We start from the raw sequence: 21,427 nt of genomic DNA on the forward strand, positions 1-21,427 counted from the left end.
TTCCTTTCAAGGAAGGAGCAGGTACAAACCCACATGGAAATAAAAAATATTTAAATATATTTTAAAAATATTCTTCCCAAATATATTGACATATATTTGAAATACTACAATTTTGTCCGTATTCAATATATTTCAAAATATTTCTCAATAAATATATATAAACATATACTGTACATTGAAATGCATTTTTTATTACAAAATATAGGAAAAATATTTGTAAAAATACATTTTTAAATATACTGTATGTCTGTAAAAATGCATTTAATCTACAGTTTTTGATATACACTTACACATATATGTAAAAATACATGTTAAAATTAATTTTTTATATGTTAAATAAAATCCGAAGAATATATTTTAAAAAAATTAATTTGTAAAAATATTTTTCATATTTTATGTAATATATAAAAAAACACATTTCAACATGCAGTATATATATATATATATATATATATATATATATATATACACACACTCACACATACATATATATACACAGATATATATATATATATATATATACATACACATGCAGTATATATATATGTATATACACACAGATACATATATATATATATATATATATATATATACACACATACATATATTTTTTTAAATATATTGAATACGGCCAAAATTGTAGTATTTCAAATATATGTCAATATATTTGGGAAGAATATTTTCAAAATATATTTCAAATATATTTTCTTACATGTGGGAAGGAAGGGTTTGGGGGAATAGTCAAAGACTAGGATATGGGAGGCAGCCAGGGGCGGACTGACAACTCATGGGGCCCCCGGGCAATAGGAAATCATGGGGCCCCTGTGTCTTCGCCCACACTCATACCACACCCAAAAAAGCCTATGAAAGGTACCAGGGGCACCTCATGGGGCCCCCTACTGAACCCGGGCCCTCGGGCAGTGCCTGAATGGTCAGTCTGCCCCTGGAGGCAGCAGTTATTTTTTAGGTTATATGTGATAAACAAAAGAACGTACAGCACAGATATAAAATGTGAAACATGTTACCTGTAAATACATTATGATACGTACCTGTTCTAAAAGTAGATGATGAAGCAGAACCAGAGAAGCTGGATGTACCTGTTCTAAAAGTAGAAGTTGTTGAAGTAGAACCAGAGACGCTGGTAACAGCTGCTGTTGACTGATCTTCCTTGATAGCATTTGTGGCTGGATCAAAGTTTATCGAGGTAAAGCCAACTATGTAGACCCTGAAAGTCAAGAGATCAACATCCATTTTATTATTATTATTCAGGATTTATAAAGTGCCAACAGTTTGCTCAGCGCTTTACAATATAATTTCTTTGAGAGGAATGATTTAGCAAATATAATAGTTTCACTGACAATTTTTCTCATCAATAGTATTTAATAAAGAGAGATCTTTCTGAAAATCTATATTTGGAACTTTTCAAATCTCTACACCAGCAGTCAGTTTACCAAAGATTCAGTCTAGTGAATCTTGATTCTTGATTTTCAAACACAAGGAGTGTCCCGTTGGATGGATGTGGAAGCAACTCCATTACCTGTAGTGTTTTGTGGGGTCCAAAGGTCCATTGAGGTAGCCTCTTGAAACAGTGCCATCTCCAACATGGACTCTTATCAATTGGTCAGCGTTCTGGATGTTCTGCGGCTCAATGACAGAGGTCACATAAGTCCTGGTCACCCCCTTCTTGAAATCATTATATGTCTTTGCTAAAGACCCTTTAGCTGGTCTGCTGCCTGCAAATTAAAAAAGAATGACCCATGGGATAGCATGACAAATGACTAATGAAAATAAATGAAACACCATTTGATATTTTCCTTATTTGATAGATTCAGCCTTGTTTTTTATGTTTTTCTTTAAAAAAAAATCATGATTTTTTTATTATAATTATTTTACTTTTCAAGGTAGTTTTAGGTACCCATATAAAAAGGATTTGATTTATTTAAATATTGTTTTCAAAATATGTTTCTAAGCATAACTTTTTTTTTTAAAGTCCCTTTAGTTGGTCTGTTTCCTGCAAGTTAAAAAGGAATGACCAATTGGAGCGCATGAAAAATGTCTAAAAAAATACAATAAACTTTTATAATGTTTTTTTTTAAATATAATTATTTTTATTGTAATTTTTCTTCAAGGGAATGCCTAAAATATTTGATAACCCTATAAAAAAGAATTTGTTTTGTTCGCAGTGATTGTAAGGGTATTTTTTAAAAAAATCACAAACATGTCACACTTAAAATAAAAAGAAGTGCGCTATCAAACTTGTGAATGAGCTAATACAATAGACCTGCTGCAATAACACTTAAAAGGTGATCCCACACTTAAAACATATATAAATAGTGTTGCGCAAACTCATATATACATAATAGTCCATAAAACCTTCAAATGTGATAGTTCGATCAAAATATGAGATATAAATTAGAAATAAATATATAAAGTGCTTGAATGGTGAAAAATCAATAAAGTGCTTAAATGGTGAAAAATCAATACGATGTGCTCCGGACAAATGAAGTCTTTTCAAAAAAACACAGTGCTCCACCTGACCGCTCACCTCATACCGTGGACCTATAGATTAATACAAGTCAACCAAGCATGGTAATTCCAAAAAGATGCGCTAGATGGCAGCATCAGTTTTTCCCTGACAAAGCCAAGTGGTTGGTGGTGTAACGCATGGGGCGGAGCCTAGTGACATCTTTGCCAGCTGTTTACAGAGCGGGAGCTTTAAATTTTAAATCGATCTGTTACTGCTTCTATCATGTGAGTGACACCCTGGAACAATTTTATGTGAAATTAAACAGCATTACACTATGGGAGATGTCCTCTGTTCTTTTTGTATGTGGAGTTAAGCCTAGAAGAGTCCCGTATGTACAGTCATTGAAGGGGTGCCTGTCATACTTACCTGTTCTTTACAGCGGTTTTGCACAGAACAGTCCTGATCCTCCTCTTCTCAGCCCCCCCCCGTCATGTGTCCCCATAGAAAGCCGCTTGCTGTGGGAGCTTTTGCGCATGTTTGCTCCTGCCCAAGGGACACACAGGGCACAGCTCAGCCACTTCCCGGCCAGGGGCAGACTGACAACTCATGGGGCCCCCGGGCAATAGGGAATCATGGGTCCCCTGTGTCCTTGCCCACACTCAAACCACACCCAAAAAAGCCTATGAAAGGCACCAGGGGCATCTCATGGGGCCCCCTACGGACCCGGGCACTGCCCTAGTTCCCAAATGCTCAGACCGCCCCTGTTCCCGCCTCTCTTCCCACTGGCTATGATTTACAGCAGCAGGAGCCAATGTCTCCCACTGATGTGTCCCAGCCATGAGGAGGGAGAGAGCCTGGAGAGCTTCTGCTCTCATGCACATTGACGGATCGTGATTGGGCTCAGACCAGTATTAGGGGGAATAGAAAAGAATACTGCTGCGCTTAAGGAATATACTGTGTATACTAATACCCTATGTTGCAGCAGTCCTAATTGTGAACTGAATAGACACAAAAAATAAAACAAATACAAACGCTATCATATAGACTGCACATACAGAATGTGACACACAAAAAAAACATATCCTCCTTTGGAGGATTTCTACTAATTATACTATAAAGGCGTGGTTTTTCTCTACTGTTGGTAAGGGTACATTTGCCTTACTCACTAGAAGTGTCACGTGTGGATAGTAGTTTCACTGAGTGTTTCACTTCAGGATTTCAGAATTTTTGAGCACGAGTATTTTACTATTTGTTTGGAAGGTTTTCACAAGTGTTTCACTATCACTTAGTGTTGCACAACTTTATGATACACATTTGTGTGTGCATGTAAGCGTATATATATATATATTTTTTTTTTTATTTTTTTTTTTGATTATATTATGGTAATGCACTATTGTGAGTTTCTTTATCTTTGAGGTTTTTCACATAAATCACCGAACACAATCAACGCTGCAAGATACACATTCCTTTTTTTCGGTTCTACTATTTTTATTATCGAGACACTGGACTTTTATGATTTAGTTTTGATCATTGGGACACTGGACTTTATGATTTTTTGTTAGTTCACGTATAGAACTATATGGGGAAACTTTTGTTGTTGTACATATAGGTAGATTATTTGATAAAAGAGGGAAGATTCTCTTTTGGACTAATTTATTTGATTTTAAACTTTCAGGGGTTGAAAGTTTTTTTTCCAATTTGGAATTAGTGTAGGTTTAAGGGGTTATTGATCTGATATCACATTCACATTGTATTTACACAAAAAAACATGTTTTTAAATATAATAACAACCCTAATTAAAAAAAATAATTAAAAAAATATTTTAATATAAAAAAAAATAATTTAAAAAATAATAATTAAAAAAAAAATTTGCAGTCCCAACATGTGCAAATAAAGTGCAAACATGCTGATTCCTTGGTATTGGATTCTGTAATTACAGTGACAAGTGCTTCATAGGGCTCAGACTGGTGCCCCACATGGATGTACACTCAACATCCTGCCATGACCACCTATCTCTAGGTAGGTCACTAGCGCTTTGCTTGGGACTGACCCAAAATGCCACGTATTGATGGTACCAATGCTGTTACTCCACGACGTTGCCCATGGTAGCTAGTATATATTCACCAGGTCAGATATCAGTTATTAACCAGTGATCCTTATTGGGAATGGGTACAGCACTTGCGCTCCTCCTGTCCTCCACAGTTAATGTGCAGGTGGTCAGCATAAAAATCAAATGAAAAACGAACATCCCATTGTGTAATATGGGGATAAAATAATATACTGTATATAAACTCACAAAATGAGTGCCTTTTCCTCGGCACTGAGTGTGTTCAGCTCTATGTGATAGTATTGGAAGAAAAAGATGGCTGCCGCTTTCCAAAGGGCAAAAGTGACATCGTCGGAAATTACGCCATAAAACCTCAACGCGTTTCGACCAATAGATCGTCATCAGCAAGTATTAAAGGGGCTGGGGGTGAGCTGCACACTGAAGGTTTTTTATCTTCACACTAAGTACATTCACAAAAACCTTCAGGCTTATCAGAAGATGTTTCTTGGCCAGGGTCGGACTGACCATTTGGAAACTCAGGCTCTGCCCGAGGGCCTGGGGTCAGTAAGGGGCCCCATGAGATGCCCCTGGTACCTTTTTCATAGGCTTTTTTGAGTTTGGGCAAGGACACAGGGGCCCCATGATCCCCTATTGCCCGGGGGGCCCCATGAGTTGTCAGTCCGCCCCTGTTCTCGGCATAACTTGGTGTTCATGAAGGAAGCCATGTTTGCTCATTCCCTATCCTGGATCTGTTTTCTGCTCTGTAGTGTCACACAATGGTTGTGCTTTACTCATTCTTGCAATTCTATGAGTCAACCTGTTCATTGAAACCAATGCACTTGCTGTGTGGCCAATATCACATCCCAACTACAGTAACTAAAGCAATCCTTCAAAAATTGTAAGACTAGTCATTTTAATTGATTTCAATTTCACAGTTATGATGCTAGTTAGTTTAATTCCATTTAGTTTGCTGTTCCTACCAAAAAAATCGGTGGTCATGATGATGGCATAAGCCACAATGGGTCCAGATGGAGTCTTAAAACCTTTGAAGGTGATGTCCATAGCATCCATCGTGGGTGAGCGAGCAATCTGTACACTGCTTGGTATCTCTCCATGACCTGAAAAAGAAATCACTTTATTTAAAGAAAAGTTAAAATTTAAATGTGGGCGTATTAGAAAGATGACATATATTACACAGTCTGTTACTAGCAGTAACATTGCAGTTTTGGTATTTTAGATTGCCATGTAGCTTACGAAAGTGACAAACAAATGAAAGCCCAACTCCAACATTTTAAGACATTACAGAATCTTAAAATAAATTATAGCTGAAAAGTTTCAAAATATAAACATTTTTCTGGTTTAGATAGATTTGGTGACAAGGGCACTCAGGAATCCTCGGGCTCCAACATTCTCCAAATATTAGCTGTAATTAGTCCAAGAGGAAAGGCTGTGTCCTTCACCACTTATAGATGTACCCTTCAGGGCTGGATCCTTTTTAATCCCTTCTTTATAGCCAAGGCTGTCATGGATCTACACCCAAGGAGGTGCATCAATACAACAGCCCAAGCTCATGGTACTTCAAAATTAAATGGAGACACATCATTGCGCAAGTGCAAGTTGGTATTTTAGATGGCCATGTAGCTTAAGTAAGTGACAAACAAATGAAAGCCCAACTCCAACATTTTACAAAGTTACAAAATCTTAAAATAAATTGTAGCTGAAAAGTTTCAAAGTAGAAACATTTTTCTGGTTTCGATAGATTTGGGGACGAGGGCACTCAGGAATCCTCGGGCTCCAACATTCTCCAAATATTAGCTGTAATTAGTCCAAGAGGAAAGGCTGTGTCCTTCACCACTTATAGATGTACCCTTCAGGACTGGATGATAGGCAGTATCCTTTTTAATCCCTTCTTTCTAGCCAAGGCTGTCATGGATCTACACCCAAGGAGGTGCATCAATACAACAGCCCAAGCTCATGGTACTTCAAAATTAAACAGACACATCATTGCACAAGTGCCAGTTGGTATTTTAGATGGCCATGTAACTTAAGTAAGTGACAAACAAATGAAAGCCCAACTCCAACATTTTAGGAAGTTACAGAATCTTAAAATAAATTGTAGCTGAAAAGTTTCAAAGTAGAAACATTTTTCTGGTTTCGATAGATTTTGATGACAAGGGCACTCAGGAATCCTCGGGCTCCAACATTCTCCAAATTTAAGCTGTAGCTAGTCCAAGAGGAAAAGCTGTGTCCTCCACCAGTTATAGATGTACACTTCAGGGCCGGATGATAGGCAGTATCCTTTTTAATCCCATCCTTATAGCCAAGGCTGTCATGGATCCAGGGGAGTTCCTAGGCAGGTACGGGGGGTGCGAGCCACACTGGGTGAAACCTTTTGCACGGGGTGACACGGGACCAGCTCCTCCAGGGACGTACTGACCGAGGGCTAAGGGTCACTACAGGGCCCCATGAGAGGCTCAGTCTTTTCCTGTATGTGCTGCTGCTTAAATAAGCAGGCATTGAGGGGACGGACAGTGAGGCGGGCACTTCGGACACCTCTCCTCCTCGGAGTTTCGGCAGAGGTGCAGGTCCACATCCCTGTCATGGGTGCTGAAGTTGGAGAGCTGGAGTGGTGGGCAGAGTATACAGCAGGTCAGTGTGTAATCCCCGGACCCTGGTGACAGCACTGCAGCTTCATGTAGTAGGTAGGGGGGAGAGAGAGAAGAGAGGGGGGGAGAGAGAGGGGGGATAAAGAGGGCAGAGAGGGGGGGGGGAAAGAGGGCAGAGAGAGGGGGGAGAATGATGGCAGAAAGAGGGGGGGAGAAAGAGGGCAGAGAGAGGGGGGGGAGAGAGAAGGGGAGATATGGGGGGGGAAAGAGGGCAGAGAGGGGGGGAGAAAGAGGGCAGAGAGAGGGGGGGGGAAGAGGGCAGAGAGAGGGGGGGAGAGAGAAGGGGAGATAGAGGGGGGGAGAGGGCAGAGAGAGGGGGGGAGAAAGAGGGCAGAGAGAGGGGGGGAGAATGAAGGCAGAAAGAGGGGGGAGAAAGAGGGCAGAGGGGGGGTGGGGGAGAAAGAGGGCAGAGAAAGGGGGGAGAGAGAGAAGGGGAGATAGAGGGGGGAGAAAGAGGGCAGAAAGAGGGGGGGAAAAAGAGGGCAGAGCGGGGGGAGAAAGAGGGCAGAGAGAGGGGGGAGAGAGAGAAGGGGAGATAGAGGGGGGAGAAAGAGGGCAGAGAGAGGGGGGGAGAAAGAGGGCAGAGAGATGGGGGGGAGAATGAAGGCAGAAAGAGGGGGGGAGAAAGAGCGCGGGGGGATGAGGGCAGAGAGAGGGGGGAGAGAGAGGGGGGAGAAAGAGGGCAGAGAGAAGGGGGGAGAATGAGGGCAGAAAGAGGGGGGAGAAAGAGTGCAGGGGGGTGGGGGGGGAAAGAGGGCAGAGAGAGAGATAGAAAGAGGGCAGAGGGGTGGGGAGAAAGAGGGGAGAGAGAGAGAGGGGGGAGAAAGAGGGCAAGGGGGGAGATATATACGTGATTTTGCGCACCAGTGCCACTGTGTAGCAGTATATCTGCTATACGGCGGCAGCTAAGCGGTTAATATATAGTTGATAAAGAAAAGAACATACGGCACAAATAGAAATAGTGCAAAATGTTAACTAAATGACATTACATATATACCTCTTCTACCCCTTCTAAAGGTAGCAGATGTTGAAGCAGAACCAGAGACACTGGTAACAGATGCTGTTGACTGATCTCCATTGATGGTGTCTGTGGCTGGATCATAGTTTATCGAGGTAAAGCCAACTATGTAGACCCTGAAAGTCAAGAGATCAGCGTCCATCTTATTATTACAAGGAATGCTTTTGCAGCAAATGTAACAATTTCACTGAAATGTATTCAACATTAACCCCTTTCTCAAGGGAACCTTAGGGGAACCTTTCTCAAGCACGGTTCTGTGGAACTCTGAGGTTCCTCTACAGGTTGTCAGGGGTTCCTTAACCACTTGCCCTCCAGAGGATTCCCCCCTCCCCTTCCTGATCAGACCATTTTTTGCGATACGGCTGCGTTAATTTAACTGGCAGTCATGCAACACTGCACCCAAATTAAATTTACGTCCTTTTTATCTCACAAATGAAGATTTCTTTCTGTGGTATTTGATCACTTGTGTGGTTTTTATTTTTTGCACTATAAACAAAAAAAGACTGACAATTTTGAAAAAAAAACCAAATTTTTGACTTATTGCTATAAAACATATCCAGTAAAATAATTTTAAAAATCAAATTTCATCATAAATTTAGGCCAAAATGTATTCTGCTCCGTGTCTTTGCTAAAAAAAAAACCCAATATGTGTAAATTAATTGGTTTACGTGAAAGTTATAGCATCTAGAAATGGCTGTATATATACTGGGATCTTTGTTTATTTATTTTTTATACTAGTAATGGCAGTGATCAGTGACCTATAGTGGGACTGCGATGGGCATTCAGACACTGGGGGGGGGGACTGACTAAAAAATAAAATTTCGTCACAAATTTAGGCCAAAATATATTCTGCTCCGTGTCTTTGCTAAAAAAAAATCCCAATAGGTGTAAATTAATTGGTTTACGTGAAAGTTATAGCGTCTAAAAATGGAGGTATAGATAATGGGATTTTTTTTTAGTAATGGCGACGATCAGCGACTGTCAGCGGGACTGCGGTGGACTTTCTGACATGGGGGGGGAGAACTAACTTGGTGTCACTGACATCCCCAGTGACTCTAGGACCGTGTCCACTTCCTTATGCCATTTGTTTGACAACCCTGTAGACTAGGCTCAGCTGCCGAAACGAGTATATTGATGAATTTGCTGAACAGTCACAACAGCCTGGCAGGAAGAATGCCCTTTAACCCCTTGGTGCCAGCCCCTCCCGGCCCTTTAAGGGTTTCAGAAGCTGGGAGGCGGGGCGGGGTTTTAAGGTCATGTGACAACCGTGATTTGCAGTCACATTGGTCACATGATCGGGAAAGGTCCCAATCGAAAGAGAAGATCGGGACCTTTCCGTGAGTACCAAACATGTGTGCTGGGAATGAGCAGGGCACACGCTGTCAGCACATATATTTTTCTTATTTGCAAGCTCGGCGTCAAGGCCCAGACGTCAGAAAGCCACACATTTGCACACGACTGGTGCAAAGAGGTTAAGGAGACTCACAGTTAATGCAGTGGAGAATAGCATTTGAAGGCCCAAGCATAAAAAGGGACCTGGTAAGGGAGGTGGAGTGCAGTATGGCTGGTCAGACGAAAGAGTGAGCTTGAAGAAGTGTAGATAAATAGGCCCTACACTTCCCCTACTCTTCTGGAACACTAATGCTGTCCCTGACAGATGGGGTACCTCTCCCTACACTAGCCACTTCACAAATTTGTGCCAAAACCTAGGTGCGGGCATTTAAAAAGGCTCTGCTTGATCCAAGATGTCCACCAGGGTCACCTGAATGCAGCATAGCCAACCAGAATGCTGCTCCAGGAGACCAAGGAAACCATAAAGTTTCTCTTGGCTTCCTCCCCAGCTGCACTGTTGAGTGCCAGCTACAGCGGAGAAAGCAGACTGTACCTGCCTACAACCCTTTACCTATCAGCCCAGAAAATGAGCAGAACTGTCTTTTAACATTCTTATTCCATTGACTTCACTATTGTTCAGATTCAGCTTCCTGAGCTTTAGTCTTGTTCTCCTGCTCAAACCGAATCCAGGAGTGTTCAGCTCCTCGAGAACTAGTACCGACTTAAGGACCACATTCCTATGTTGTTAAATTTTGCTGAAATAAATCAATCGTTGCTGAAATTTCACCAAAGTGAAAACTCACAATTCTGCTCATCACTAGTAAATATTATACAGAGATCTTTCTTAAAATTAATATTTGGATCTTTTTAAATCCTTCCACCAAAAGTCCGTCCAACAGAGATTCAGTCTAGCGTCTGAGCAATGTAATTTTTGATTTTTAAGCATCATTGTATGGATGTGGATGCAACTCCATTACCTGTAGTTTAATGTGGGGTCCAATAGTCCATTGGTGTATCCTCTTGAAACAGTGCCATCTCCCACTTGGACACTTATCTTATTCAGTTGATCATTGTCCTGAATATTCTGCGGCTCAATGACAGAGGTCACGTAGGTCCTGGTCAACCCATTCTTGAAATCATTATATGTCTTCGATAAAGACTCTTTAGTTGGTTCGTTACCTGCAAGATAAAAAAAAATACAATGGGATAGCATCACAAATGTCCAATGAAAATACTTTCAATGCCAAAATGATATTTTCTATAATTGACAGATTCTGCCTCAATTTTTCTATTTTCTTGACATAAATAATTATTTTGATTTTTAGTCTATCTTTTTAAAGGGAATGCTTAATATTTAGGCATCGGTGTCGAAAAAGATTTTTTTTATTTAAGTTTAAAACATTAAAAAATAGAAGATTTTTTTTAACCACTTGAAAACTTGCATATTAAACCCCCCTTCCTGTCCAGGCCATTTTTCAATATTCAGCACTGGGATACCTTGATTGGCAATTACTCGGCGACTGTACCCAAATTAATTTTATGTAACTTTTTGAGACAGATAGAATTCTGTTTTGGTGGTATTACATCACCACTAGTTTTTTTTTATTTTTTACTATACAGTATAGGGGAAAGAAGGCTAAACATTTTGGAAAAAAAAACACCTGTTTCCCCTAGTTTCTGCTATAAAACCTGGCAAATAAATAATCATTCTTCATAAAATTTAGAACAAATTGTATTCTGCTACATTTGTTTGGTAAAAAAAGAAACTTTATAGTCTTTAGTCTGTAGCTGTAGAATTTACGAATTATGGTATATATATATATATATTAGCATAACAAATGACCAATGAAAATACTTTCAACAGCAAAACAATGTTTTCTATATTTGATAAAGTCAGCCATGCTTTTTCTTTTTTCTTGGAAAAATAAATCTTTATTTTAATTTTTAGTTTCACAATATTTTAATTTTTAATCTGTCTTTTTTAAAGGGAAGGCTTAATGTTTGTGGTAAACCTTGAAAATAAATAATAATTCTTCATAAACTTAGAACAAATTGTAGTCTGCTACATTTGTTTGGTAAAAAAAGAACGTTTATAGTTTTTAGTCTGTAGCTATAAAATTTACAAACTATGATATATATATATATATATATATTGTGGGAACTCGCTTCAAGTGGTAGAGCTCTTCTCGTTAAAGCACACAGCAACTTGCTTCTTTAAGGGCCTTTTTGCCCAATTTTATTTAAAAGAAAGTTCACATAACACAAATGCTTCCCACACAGGGGTATCCATGATCAAACAAATTCAGCCTTCTGGCTCTTTCAGCTACACAGCTCACTGTCTGTCTCCTGCAGACTCTTCCCAAATTATGACCACTAGCGCACAGCTAGTCTGGCTTCCACCTGCCTCCAAGGCAGAGACCTCCCGTCTGCCGTTGTGGAGCCCTCCTGACTCCATCTGCCGGGGTGGAGCCCTCCTGACTCCGTTTGCCGGGGTGGAGCCCAGAATCATGGCCTGGCTTCCCCTAAAAGGCCTGCACACACCTGTGCAATCAGCACGCTGGCTGCTCCCAAAATATGGGCCCAGGATTGGAGATTTCATCCCTCCCAATTCTCTTAGAAATCTCCAGGCTACAGGTCCCAAAACAGGCTTTACAAACCAAAGAGGAAACTGATAAACCAGTTTCCTCTGCATTATGAAAACTGCCTGGAGCCCCTCAACTTGTATGGTTGAGAATCCTGGGTCTCCATCGTGCTTTCCACCGTGGCAGGATACCGCACTGCCACATAATATATATATATATATATTTATTTGAAATGTATCAACCGTAGGATAGCATAACAAATAACCAATGAAAATACATTCAACAGCAAAATAATGTTTTCTATATTTGATAGAGTCAGCCATGCTTTTTCTTTTTTCTTGAAAAAAAATCTTTATTTTAATTTTTAGTTTCATAGTATTTTAATTTTTAATCTGTTTTTTTTTTTTAATGAGAATGCTTAGTGTTTTTGGTATCCCTGTTAAAAAAAGATTTGTTTTGTTTAAGTAATTTTATCAAGGTGTGTTTCTGGTCAAAACATGTAATTGTAGATGCACTTGAAGGCAGCCATGTTAGCTATATATCCTGCTGCACGGTGCCAAACTTCAGCTTCTAGCCTTAACTTGTTCAATGAAGCTTTGACAATAAAACCTAGAAGCTAATTGACTACCATGCAAAGCTGCACCAGATTTTGTGTGCACCAGTTTTAGTAAATCTTCCCCTTAGTGTCTTAGTGACTGTTCGATCATCACCAAAGGAGATGCTGCACTACTGCCTACCCTGACCTTTCTACACCCCTGCTTTGATCTTCAGCAAAATCCAGCACAGTGCGACATTGGGAGTTGGCCATATACATGGCTGGGGACCCAAACTCCAGTTGCGAAGATGGGGATTCCTCCCAGCCCCTGTGACTGTACAGGTATGTACAGGGAGCAAGAAGCTGCAGGGTCATAATGGGGCTCCCAGATGGATACCAGACCTTGGGGGAGCGAGAAGGACTAAGGCGCTCAGGAAACTGAGACCTCCTAGCATGTTTGCTCGCAGAGGGTGATGTTAAGACCTCCCTAGACCCCCCAAAAATGTGGACAGCTGTTCTTAAAACCATTGTGGCCCTAACCATTCCACAGTTGTTCTGATCTGAAATCTTAAGGCTGATGTCTACATGACTCACTGCTTTCTTTTCTTGCAGGATGAATTCCACTGACGAACTTTGGACAACTTGTTGATCTTCCATAAAGAACTCCCTGCAGCTCCTGCACCTCCTTCCTCTGTGGCTCCTTCCTACCACCTGACCCTGGATCTTAAGTCAAGTAAGAACTAACATTTACCGTTAACTCATTCTGGGGACTATTCCTCAAGCCAATCATGCAGCACCTGGGGCCACTGCAGTCCACCACCAGAGTAAGAAGATGAGGACCAATAATATCACATACTTGTCCCATGGGAAAAAAATTAAAATAAAATTAAAAATAATAATTTTATATATATATATATATATTACAATGATATATACTGTATAAGCAAATATTAAAATGCATACATTTCATATGCTCAGTTATAATGTCTTTCTGATGATTAATGTAATGATATAACTTTTGCTGTTCCTACCATCTAAATCGGTGGTCATGATGATGGCATAAGCCACTACGGCTCCATCTGGAGTGTCAAAACTTTGGAAGCTGATGTTCATAGAATCCCTCGAAGATGACCAGACAATCTGCATACTGTTTGGTATCTCTGAAGACCCTGAAAAGTAATACAGTATCAGTAACACATCTCCATTGACAGGTAAGTCAAAGTATAAAATGTGGGCTAAATATAAAAATGACATATATGTATCACTAGCAGTAACATTGTAGATTTAGTTTTTCAAGTCCCACTTGTCATATTGTATTATAACCCGTTCCTGCTAATAGATCTCTTATTTGTCAGTTCCTGCTAATTGTTCTACAGTGAAATCTCACAGCAGCATTGTTACTGTGTGGAAATGATAGTTTCAGATTGATATGTAGCATTAAAGTGTTAATAAACCCACACCAGTACAATCAGTCTGTATATGCAGTAAAGCATGCTTGTTATACTCACTTTGGAACCTAAGGGGTTAATCCTTTGCATTGCGTAAAAAGTCTGTTTGATCCTGTCTTCTCTGATCCTCCCCTTCTTCTACTGTAACCAATCCATCTGCTGATAGTACAGAGCTCTAGGGGTCACTCTGCACGAGCTTAGTTTAGTATGTATGGCTAGAGAGGCTTTTTTTCTCTTTGGGATGGTGCATGTGATCAGCACAGAGCCAATCAGCACTGTCCAGCACTGTCCAGACAGAGGGTCAGGTGTTATGCAGCCTCATAGGACAGTTGGAGCAGAATGAAAACTCCTCCTACAAGCTTTACCCAGTGCTCTGCTGGACATTGAGACTGCTATACAGTATATTGCTAATGAGAAAAGGTAGCAATTTATATATTTATTTATATAATTACATTGCCATGTTCTGTGCACTGTGGAAGACCAGATATATTGAATACAGGGTCCGGGGAGAGCAGATATAGTGAATGCAGGGTCCAGGGAGAGTGGATATAGAAAATGCAGGACCCGGGGAGACCAGATATAGTGAATACCGGGTCTGGGGAGACCGGATATAGTGAATACAGGGTCAAGGGAGACCAGATATAGTGAATACAGGGTCCGGGGAGACCAGATATAGTGAATGCAGGGTCCAGGGAGACCAGATATAGTGAATGCAGGGTCCGTGGAGAGCTGATATAGTGAATGCAGGGTTCGGGGAGAGCAGATATAGTGAATGCGTGGTCCGGGGAGGGCGGATATAGTGAATGCAGGGTCCGGGGAGAGCAGATATAGTGAATGCAGGGTCCGGGGAGAGCAGATATAGTGAATACAGGGTCCGGGGAGACCAGATATAGTGAATGCAGGATCCGGGGAGACCAGATATAGTGAATGCGGGTCCGGGGAGAGCGGATATAGTGAATGCAGGGTCCGGGGAGACCAGATATAGTGAATGCGGGGTCCGGGGAGAGCGGATATAGTGAATGCAGGGTCTGGGGAGACCAGATATAGTGAATGCAGGGTCCGGGGAGACCGGATATAGTGAATGCAGGATCCGGGGAGAGCGGATATAGTGAATGCGGGTTTCGGGGAAAGCAGATATAGTGAATGCAGGGTCCGGGGAGAACGGATATAGTGAATGCAGGGTCCGGGGAGAGCACATATAGTGAATTCTGAGTCTGGGGAGAGTGGATATAGTAAATGCAGGGTCCGGGGAGACCAGATATAGTAAATACAGGGTCTGGGGAGACCAGATATAGTGAATGCAGGGTCCGGGGAGACCAGATATAGTGAATGCAGGGTCCGGGGAGAGCACATATAGTGAATTCTGAGTCTGGGGAGAGTGGATATAGTGAATGCAGGGTCCGGGGAGACCAGATATAGTGAATACAGGGTCTGGGGAGACCAGATATAGTGAATGCAGGGTCCGGGGAGACCAGATATAGTGAATACAGGGTCTGGGGAGACCAGATATAGTGAATACAGGGTCCTAGGTTTAGGAGCCCTTTAAATGCACTTCAAATAAGCAACACATTAAAGTCCAAGTCCCATTATATAAGCAGTTAAAGCAGCTTAAAATACTGTAAATTGTAGCAGAAAACTCAAGAGATGAAAAATCCTACTTGAATAGGCAGGTCTAGTAATGGTGCACTATGGTATCCTTGGACTCCAGCTATCACCACTCTTAAGCCGTAATTAGTCCCAGAGAACAGGCTGGGTCCTCATCTGCCACTTGTGGCTGTCTAGTTCTGGGCTGAATTACTGGAAGTGTCATTCATCTCTTTCCTCTGAGCCCAGGCTGTCATGGATCCATCCCCTGGTGGTAAATTTTTTGCAATGGCTTGAGCTCACAGAACTACAGCACTGAATAGCCCCCACATATCATTACGCAAGTATCTATCAATGCTGTAGTATGGACTGCCCATTAGGTAGACAGTACGAGAATTGACCGACCAACCTAAATTAAAAAAAAAAAAATAAGTGCAGGAGAAGGGTTGGAGATCCATTACTGTTCTATGCAAAGGGTGCTTTGGTTCCTCAGTGGGCTTGGTGAAAGGTGGGAGTTCCTAAAGTACATGATCACACCTTTGTCTTCCTGCATTGGGTTCATTTGAGGCTTACGGCTTTTGGTCACATGACATTTCATAGCCACAATAACATTGGAGCTGGAAGACACTGCGATTGCTATATAATACCCAGCATGCACTACTGTCTTCACGGGAGTGGGCTCTGCAGTCGCTTTCACAGCAGTTGTTTTCTTATTCCAGGTCACAATCCTGAGCAATGTCCTTATGTCTCTTTTTCGGTCAGTTGACCATGTTGACTATGCTTATCAGACAACTTTATTTCCGGAAACTGTGTATAACCTTCGGTATTGTACCTCATGAAGTGGCAAATACATTGGCAACATCAGCCACAGAGGTACCAGCTAAGCGCCACCAACAATTTGGCCACTTTGAAGCTCAGTAAGCTCTGACATGACTTCGTATTACTAGCAGCGCGCGCAGTGAATTACGAAAGTGAGGCTTCCTACCTGTTAGCTAGGTGTCTCATCACACAGCAGAAGCAAAAGAATGTTACAACACTTCTTCTTTCAACGTGAAACATGTCACCTCCACACCTGCAAATCATGTAGTGTTTCCATATTTTTTTTACAAGTCAACAAACAACATCTCCAGTGCTCAAAAGGAAATGTCACTAGTTTGGACTATGTTGCAAGATGAGTGTTTACTCTGGGCAAGTGCCTTAGCGGTGCAGCTCTCCTCATAGGGGGATCCTACCACAAACTGAAAAAAGAACACACAGGGGGTGCACATGGTTAGCGCATTACCAAGGATTTATTAAAACAAATAAACAAAGCCAATTTCATACTCACAAAAGTCAGAAGTAATATGCATGGATAAACAACTGATGGTCAACCAACATGGTAGTAGGTTCCAAACTGTTGGTGGTGTCAGTAAGATGAACCATTTGGGGGATGTGTCCCATTTCTCAGAGCTAGCCCTTTCCTCACAGCTAGTGAGATCTGAGGAAGGGGACACGTCCCTGAAACGCATCACCACCGACCGTTCCATCACCACCTCTCCACCACCAACAGTTTGGAACCTACTACCATGTTGGTTGACCATCGGTTGTTTATCCATGCATACTACTTCTGTCTTTTGTGAGTACGAAATTGGCTTTGTTTTTTGCTTTAATAGATCTTGGGTAATGCGCTAGGCATTTGCGCCCCGTCTGTTCTTTCATTCATATTTTTTTGCCTAGTACCGTAGATCTTACAAAAAAAAAAGAACACACAGGGGGTGCACATGCCTAGCGCATTACCAAGGATTTATTAAAGCAAATAAACAAAGACAATTTCATACTCACAAAAGTCAGAAGTAATACAGTATGCATGGATAAACAACTGATGGTCAACCAACGTGGTAGCAGGTTCCAAACTGTTGGTGGTGTCAGTAAGATGAACCGTTTGGGGGATGTGTCCCATTTCTCAGAGCTAGCCCTTTCCTTACAGCTAGTGAGATCTGAGGAAGGGGACACGTCCCTGAAACGCATCACCACCGACCGTTCCACCACCACCAGTTTGGAACCTGCTACCATGTTGGTTGACCATCGGTTGTTTATCCATGCATAGTACTTCTGTCTATTGTGAGTACGAAATTGGATTTGTTTATTTGCGTCAATAAATCTTGGGTAATGCGCTAGGCGTTTGCGCCCCGTGTGTTCTTTCATCCATATTTTTTTGCCTAGTGCAGTAGATCTTAGAAAAAAAGAACACACAGGGGATGCACATGGTTAGCGCATTACCAAGGATTTATTAAAGCAAATAAACAAAGACAATTTCATACTCACAAAAGTCAGAAGTAGTATGCATGGATAAACAACCGATGGTCAACCAACGTGGTAGCAGGTTCCAAACTATTGGTGGTGTCGGTAAGCTGAACCGTTTGGGGGATGTGTCCCCTTCCTCAGAGCTAGCCCTTTCCTCACAGCTAGCGAGATCTGAGGAAGGGGACACATCCCCAAAATGCATCACCACCGACCATTCCACCACCACCAACTGTTCCACCACCACCGTTCCACCACCAACAGATTGGAACCTGCTACCATGTTGGTTGACCATCGGTTGTTTATCCATGCATATTACTTCTGTCTTTTTTGAGTATGAAATTGGCTTTGTTTATTTGCGTCAATAAATCTTGGGTAATGCGCTAGGCTTTTGCGCCCCGTGTGTTCTTCCATCCATATTTTTTTGCCTAGTACCGTAGATCTTAAAAAAAAAAAGAACACACAGGGGGTGCACATGCCTAGCGCATTACCAAGGATTTATTAAAGCAAATAAACAAAGACAATTTCATACTCACAAAAGTCAGAAGTAGCATGCATGGATAAACAACCGATGGTCAACCAACGTGGTAGCAGGTTCCAAACTATTGGTGGTGTCGGTAAGCTGAACCGTTTCGGGGATGTTTCCCCTTCCTCAGAGCTAGCCCTTTCCTCACAGCTAGCGAGATCTGAGGAAGGGGACACGTCCCCGAAATGCATCACCACCGACCATTCCACCACCACCAACCGTTCCACCACCACCATTACACCACCAACAGATTGGAACCTGCTACCATGTTGGTTGACCATCGGTTGTTTATCCACGCATATTACGTCTGTCTTTTTTGAGTGTGAAATTGGCTTTGTTTATTTGCTTCAATAAATCTTGGGTAAAGCGCTAGGCTTTTGCGCCCCGTGTGTTCTTTCATCCATATTTTTTTGCCTAGTGCTGTAGATCTTAAAAAAAAAAAAGAAGCATAGCTTTCCTTGAAAACCCATCCGAAACATAAAACTTTCAATCTGCTTAGTTGTGTCTTTTTCAATTTAAACTTAAAACATTGATTGAAAGTGATCCAAATGTTTAAAAAAGAATGATTGTGGAAGGTTCCTTCAAAGATGGAGTGATACGTGATGAATTTGCATTTACATATATATGAGTATAGGTGATAATATCATAAATAGGTTCTAAAGTCAGAACATAACTTACATATGCTGGTAGTTAGTGACATGGGATCAGATTTAGTGGCATTATCAGCAGCTGTTGTGAATACGGTGAATGTATAAGTCTCTTCTGGCGTCAGGTTCATTATTGTAGCTGATTCATTGGTCACGTTTATATTACTTATCACTGTATTTGATGAGGTGACCGTGGTCTGCACCCTGTAGCTGTAAGTACTCTGATACTCATCCGGTTTGGTCCAAAATAGAGAAATGGAGTCAGAAGAGGATAGAGAACCCCATAGGTTTTTTACTGGCATTGGTTCTATAAAATATCAAATAACAATGTTACAATTATGACATACTGTATATCTATAGAATACATAAAACTTTTTGTGTTCTTAAAAAAAAATATTACATATTACTAAGATTTGCCATTGCAATTCATATACCAATATAATAAAACAGGTTGCAGAATTCTATAGATCGTTTAACAACGAGAGAGAATGATGTAGTTGGCCACTATGGTACGTTTTCTAATAATGCTACTTTTCTGGTTATTTCTAACTACTTAAAGTGAATTTTATCCCTCCCCCCCATTTTGTTAACCCTTGCTTACCTGTTTATGAGTCCTGCACAGTTAAAATACTCACCCGCACAGTAGATCCAGCATTGTCCTGTAGAATCCTCTTCTTTTCTGTTACTGTTCGGGTCCTGCACCGCCACCTTCTTGTGTGACATCATCGGGAGGCTGATGGCTGTCCTCTAGGACCCCCCTCCTTTGTCAATGAAAGTCTATGCCTCCTGGGATATGTAATGTGCATATCCCAGGAGGCACAGTGAGCATAGTACACATCATTCACTTAGGTGGTAAATGTGCATGGGGGGGGACGACCATACGTTTTTTACTACGTTCTTTAAAATACTCACCCGCACAGTGGATCCAGCATTTTCCTGCAGAATCCTCTTCTTTTCTGTTACTCTTCAGGTCCTGCACCGCCACCTTCTTGTGTGACATCATCAGGAGGCTGATGGCTGTCCTCTTGACCCCCCTATCCATTGTCAATGAAAGTCTATACCTCCTGGGATATGTAATGTGCATGAGGCACAGTGAGCATAGTACACATCATTCACTTAGGTGGTAAATGTGCATGGGGGGGGGGAACCATACGTTTTTTACTAGAAAAATAATAAAAGAAAAAAAAGTGCTCTATTTGTGTAGAGAAGGGAAGGGGGGTGGACAAGATGGAACTTCAATCTGAGGGTGAAGATCTAATTTAAAGTAGTGGTCTGCTTTACTATAAGCTCCCCCACCCTTCAAATAGGAAATACTCTGAAAGGATGTAGTTTACCACTACGGTACTTTTTTTTAATAATGCTACTTTTCTGGCCATTTCTAACTACTTAAAGTGACTTTTACATTTTTTTAACCCCTGCTTACCAGTTTGTGAGTCCTGCACAGTTAAGAAACTCACCCGCACAGGAGATCCAGCATTGTCCTGCAGAATCCTCTTCTTTTCTGTCACTGTTCAGGTCCTGCGCCTCAACCTTCTTGTGTGACGTCATCGGGAAGCTGCCGGCTCTTCCGGGTTAAGCCATTGAGCCTCCCGATGGCATGCCTCTAGGCTCCCCCCCTCTCCCTTGTCAATGAAAGTCTGTGGCTCCTGGGATATGTAATGTGCATATCCAAGGAGGCACAGTGAGTATAGTACACATCATTCACTTAGGTGATAAATGTGCATGGGGGAGGGGGGGGGGGACTATAAGTCTTTTAAGTCTTTTACTAGAAAAGGATAATAAAACAAAAAAAAGTGCTCTATTTGTGTAGAGGAGGGAAGGGGGATGGAGAGGAGGGAACTTCAATCTGAGGGTGAAGATCTAATTTAATGTAGTGGTCTGCTTTACTACCAGCTCCCCCACCCTTCAAATAGGAAATACTCAAAAAGGCTGGCAAAAAAATTAAGTTTACCCGAATATAAGCCGAGGTACCTAATTTTACCACAAAAAACTGGGAAAAACTATTGACTCGAGTATAAGCCGAGGGTGGGAAATGAGGCACCTACTAGTCAATGTAAAAAATAAAGTGGGAGGAATAGTGCCCCATCATTGGTGTCAGTGGGAGGAATAGTGCCCCATCATTGGTGTCAGTGGGAGGAATAGTGCCCCATCATTGGTGTCAGTGGGAGGAATAGTGCCCCATCATTGGTGTCAGTGGGAGGAATAGTGCCCCATCATTGGTATCAGTGGGAGGAATAGTGCCCCATCATTGGTGTCAGTGGGAGGAATAGTGCCCCATCATTGGTGTCAGTGGGA

The 21,427-nt window shown here is 41.5% G+C and overlaps 1 protein-coding gene across 1 annotated transcript in view; it reads right to left on the reverse strand.

Moving 5' to 3' along the window:
- LOC149434698 (uncharacterized) overlaps positions 1-21,427 on the reverse strand; it is a 226,566-nt gene that overhangs the window by 201,354 nt on the left and 3,785 nt on the right. Inside the window, exons 2-8 of the mRNA XM_089663502.1 lie at positions 19,164-19,439; positions 13,679-13,816; positions 10,508-10,709; positions 8,178-8,314; positions 5,495-5,632; positions 1,538-1,733; positions 1,050-1,225 (exon numbers count right to left, since the gene is read on the reverse strand). Coding sequence (XP_089519628.1) covers positions 1,050-1,225; positions 1,538-1,733; positions 5,495-5,632; positions 8,178-8,314; positions 10,508-10,709; positions 13,679-13,816; positions 19,164-19,434 — 1,258 coding nt within the window. The 5' untranslated portion in view covers positions 19,435-19,439. The remainder of the gene's footprint in view (positions 1-1,049; positions 1,226-1,537; positions 1,734-5,494; positions 5,633-8,177; positions 8,315-10,507; positions 10,710-13,678; positions 13,817-19,163; positions 19,440-21,427) is intronic.

Source organism: Staurois parvus, unplaced genomic scaffold (genome assembly GCF_062004578.1).
Source record: "Staurois parvus isolate SC_StPar_1 unplaced genomic scaffold, SC_StPar_1.0 ptg001702l, whole genome shotgun sequence".
Classification (NCBI taxonomy): Eukaryota; Metazoa; Chordata; class Amphibia; order Anura; family Ranidae; genus Staurois; species Staurois parvus.